We start from the raw sequence: 3,647 nt of genomic DNA, 5'->3' as shown, positions 1-3,647 counted from the left end.
GGTATAAATCCAATCTCTTCTCTTCAGCACTCTTATTTATCTGCTTTTTGACCCTCCTGAGAAAGTTTTATTTTCCATTTGTAAGCAGAATAAACCACTTGAGGGCATACGAAGAGAGAAGAGGTTTGCAGTAACATTCAAATGCCTGTACTTGGGTATATTAAAGATTAATACTGTACAAAACAAAACAAGTATATTTTAAGAGCATTTACTCTGGTGATGGGTGCCCTTGGAGAAGGAGCACAGCCCCCTCCTAAAGGGTTCCTGTGATGGACCTACACAAACAAATGCCGATCTTGATTTAGTTTATACTCCTCTTAACCATAACAGGGCACGGGCCAAGTTGTACTGAGTTTGCTGGATCTTCCTGATAGGGAACTTCCCTTAGCCTGACTTTTCCCCTCACTATTTACAAGCATCGAGACATTTTTTCCCAAGGGTTGCTGTAGGACAAAGCATAAACAGATTGCTCAATCTCTTGGCTCAAGACCCTGAAATAGCCTTGTCCGCTGCACACGGAGGGGCCAAGATTTGCCATGCACTCCTATTGAGATAACTCCCTGCCGTTCACTAATTGCTTCGTGGGTAAGTCAACACTGTTCAAGTCTCACAGCAGGCAACTTGAGATGCAACATATGCCTTTATGAAAATTTCCTCAGTTGCTCCCAGAACAACCATTATCCCCTCAAAGTAATTTATTTGCAGTTAACAGAAGTCTACATACTGAAAGGAAAGGGCCCTGTGTGCGCTCCGCAAAAAGGAAAAGGTACCAAAATGTCACAATGGCACAAGTACCATTTTCACAGCACTGAACCCAGCCCTCAAGCTGCTTTATACTTAGTCATATTTACCTGAATGCATTCAAAGCACCCAGCAGGGTTCAAGGATCACCCATGTAAAAACAGGATGAGTCCTCCTCATTCTCAGCCTTAAAACTAGCCACACACTTCACCTCTCCACGAAGGGACTGGGGGGAGCCCTCAAATAGGTTGTGGAGACCCCCATCTGCTGAGCTGCCAGTCCCACAGAGCTGGCGTCGCTGTTTTGCTGCTGCTGCCGCCGCCCATGTGTGGCTATCAAAGACACTGCCCTGCCACCTCTGTCCTTGCATGCCAAGACAAACAGAAGGGTGGCAAGGAGAAATCAGGGAATGCTAGAGGAAATTCTGATGTTGAGAAGGTTCTAGGGAAAGCGAGTGAAGATGATTTCGAATGATGTTGGGAAAGGTAACCTTGTGAGTAGCTTCAGCACACACGGTATGGCTCTCAGCACAATATTCATTTCACCGTCTTAGAGAAGGCAAACAGGACTATTAACTTGGAAAACTGCTTCCAGAAGTGTGCCAGATTGGAAGAGAGGGACATGATCCAGCACTGCTAGATTTTGAGCTGTACTGAGCACAATTTTGTTGCCAGGAAACAGTATTGAGTGTGCAAGTTATTTGGCCTTATTAACACTCAGTGCCATTTTATGTACAAGTCTCTCCACACACACAGCTGGGACTGTGTCTTGATTATTCCATTTCCCCCCAGTGAACAAACAAATGATTCCCAGCATCAAGTACAACACTCTGTCTCATCTCAGTGTACTAAAAACTGCATTTGGCCCAAGCGGTCTAAGAAACAGTCAGATAGCTCCTAGTTCATATTCTCTCATCTTGGGCCTAAGCAAGGCATTAATATAATGGCTCAGTTGATTTAAGAATCCTAAAGTCCACTATTTTTGTTCCAGTCAGAATCCTTAGCTCTGTATCAGATAAGCCTTAAGCAATGTATTCTAGTTGAAATCCTGTTGTACAAGTGATTTTAGTGCTAACGAAAGAAAGAACTGCAAGAATTATGAGATTGTAACCCCGTAGGAGGACAACTGGTGAGGTGTGCAGCCCATTTGCACCTCAGTAAGTTCCACAAGCCCTGAATACTTTAGCAAGGTTTGGCCTTAGTTATCTCCCCACCCCCACCACCACCAGTAAATCTCTTTGGGAAGAAGGCAGGCAGCCATCAAGATCCAAGCCTTTCTATACAAGGAAGACCAGTGATTTAAGTGGATATCAATCCTATAGTAAAGTGACCGGCAGTTCAAATTGCAGTTGTTGAAACCCTGATCCCTGGTATGTGCGGATGAAGCCTTTGATGCCACGGATGATCTCTTGGCTCAGAATCTTCAGAGCCTTGCTAGCTTTGCTGGAAGTTTCCTCTCTGCCCTCCTTCCTTGCTGAGCAGTTTCACCTCTCCAATGACCATGTCGTGAGTGACTGCTTTGCACATATCGTACACAGTCAAAGCAGCCAGGCTGGCAGCTGTCAAGGCTTCCATCTCGACACCTGTTTTCCCATAAGTGCGGCACAGAGCCCGGATCACCACCGCATGCCTGCTCTCATCTAGACTCAGAGAAATATCCACCAGACTCAGTGGGATGTTGTGGCAAAGGGGGATCAGCTGACTGGTCAACTTGGCACCCTGAATCCCTGCAATCTGGGCAACAGCCAGCACGTCCCCTTTTTTCATCTGGTTCTGACGCACCAATTCAAACACCTTCTTGCCCAGGTGGACCACGGCACTGGCCACCGCGGTCCTTTCAGAATCAGCCTTCCCGCCGATGTCCACCATGGAAGCCCGGCCCTCCTGGTCAATGTGGGTTAGGCAGTCTGAGGCACCAAGCAACTTGGCAGTGGACGGAGATCTTGAACCCTTCTCTCCTGGCTGGTTTCTCACACTGGAGTGAACACCCCTCATCTTGTGGGATTTCTGCTTGGAGGGAGATATTCCTGTCCTAAGGCACTTGGTGTCCAAAACAGAGCCCAAGTTCTTTTGGAGAATGCGATTGCTACTCAGCTGAGCTTGCAGAATTCCTACTGCAAGCTGTCGTGCTGTGAGAGATCCTGGCAGGGCACGATGTCCTGTAAACACATTTTTCTTAAATGTTTCCCCCACTGGCTTGGATAAACTTGCTCTTGGAGTCAGCCAGTGGCCGTGGCCCCCACCATTTAAAGTTCCTCGGTCTTGCAGGGCATCTTGGAGCAGGGGGAATGACCTTGATGCTGATTCTAGGAAAAGAATGACAAACGCAGAAAAGACTTTCAATGCCTAAAAAGTCAAGAGCTACTAAGGATTTTATACAGCACTCTATAAATTACACGGCAAGCATGCAAATTCTTCGAGAGCTCATAGGCGAAACTGGACAAATGTTATAGACTTAATTATGGTCAGTCTATGGACCCCGAAGTGGCAGCAGTTTATTTTGCCACCTACTTTCTTTATTCTAAGTGGGAACCTAGAAGATTAGTAGAAAGGCCTTCCTCATATGAGACTAGTGAGAATTAAGCAGGAACAAGTGGGTTAACTTCAGAGGCAGAACTGAGGAGCTCCACTAGGCCCTGTACTGTGGCCCACGGACAGGTGACTGAGAAGGCTGATCTCTTTCCACTTCCATTCTTAATATACACCGAGGCGTGGGAGAGGAACACCACACAGTCAGCTTCCTTCTGTCCAAGAAGAGAACTAGAAACAAGCCAGTTCTAACTACCCTCAATGTCCTTCCCAGCACATCACACCTAGGCCTTCTGAACAAAACGTTTGGCTGCTGCTTCAGACAAGGAGACAGAGGAACCAGCTTCAAGCAGCTACAGGAGAGCCACTTGCTCTTGC

At 46.7% G+C, this 3,647-nt stretch overlaps 1 protein-coding gene across 1 annotated transcript; it reads right to left on the bottom strand.

Annotated features, from left to right (window-relative positions):
- Positions 1-6: 6 nt before the first annotated feature.
- Positions 7-3,046, bottom strand: LOC107124980 (molybdenum cofactor biosynthesis protein 1-like; the record flags this gene model as incomplete). Its single annotated transcript, XM_015428458.1, has 1 exon — positions 7-3,046. A coding segment is annotated over one exon (872 nt), but the record flags the coding sequence as incomplete, so codon positions are not given.
- Positions 3,047-3,647: the final 601 nt, after the last annotated feature.

Source organism: Gekko japonicus, unplaced genomic scaffold (genome assembly GCF_001447785.1).
Source record: "Gekko japonicus isolate JY-2015 unplaced genomic scaffold, Gekko_japonicus_V1.1 scaffold11161, whole genome shotgun sequence".
Lineage (NCBI taxonomy): Eukaryota > Metazoa > Chordata > Lepidosauria > Squamata > Gekkonidae > Gekko > Gekko japonicus.
The sequence above is the reverse complement of the archived record's forward strand: the minus strand, read 5'-3'. Positions and strand labels throughout refer to the sequence as shown.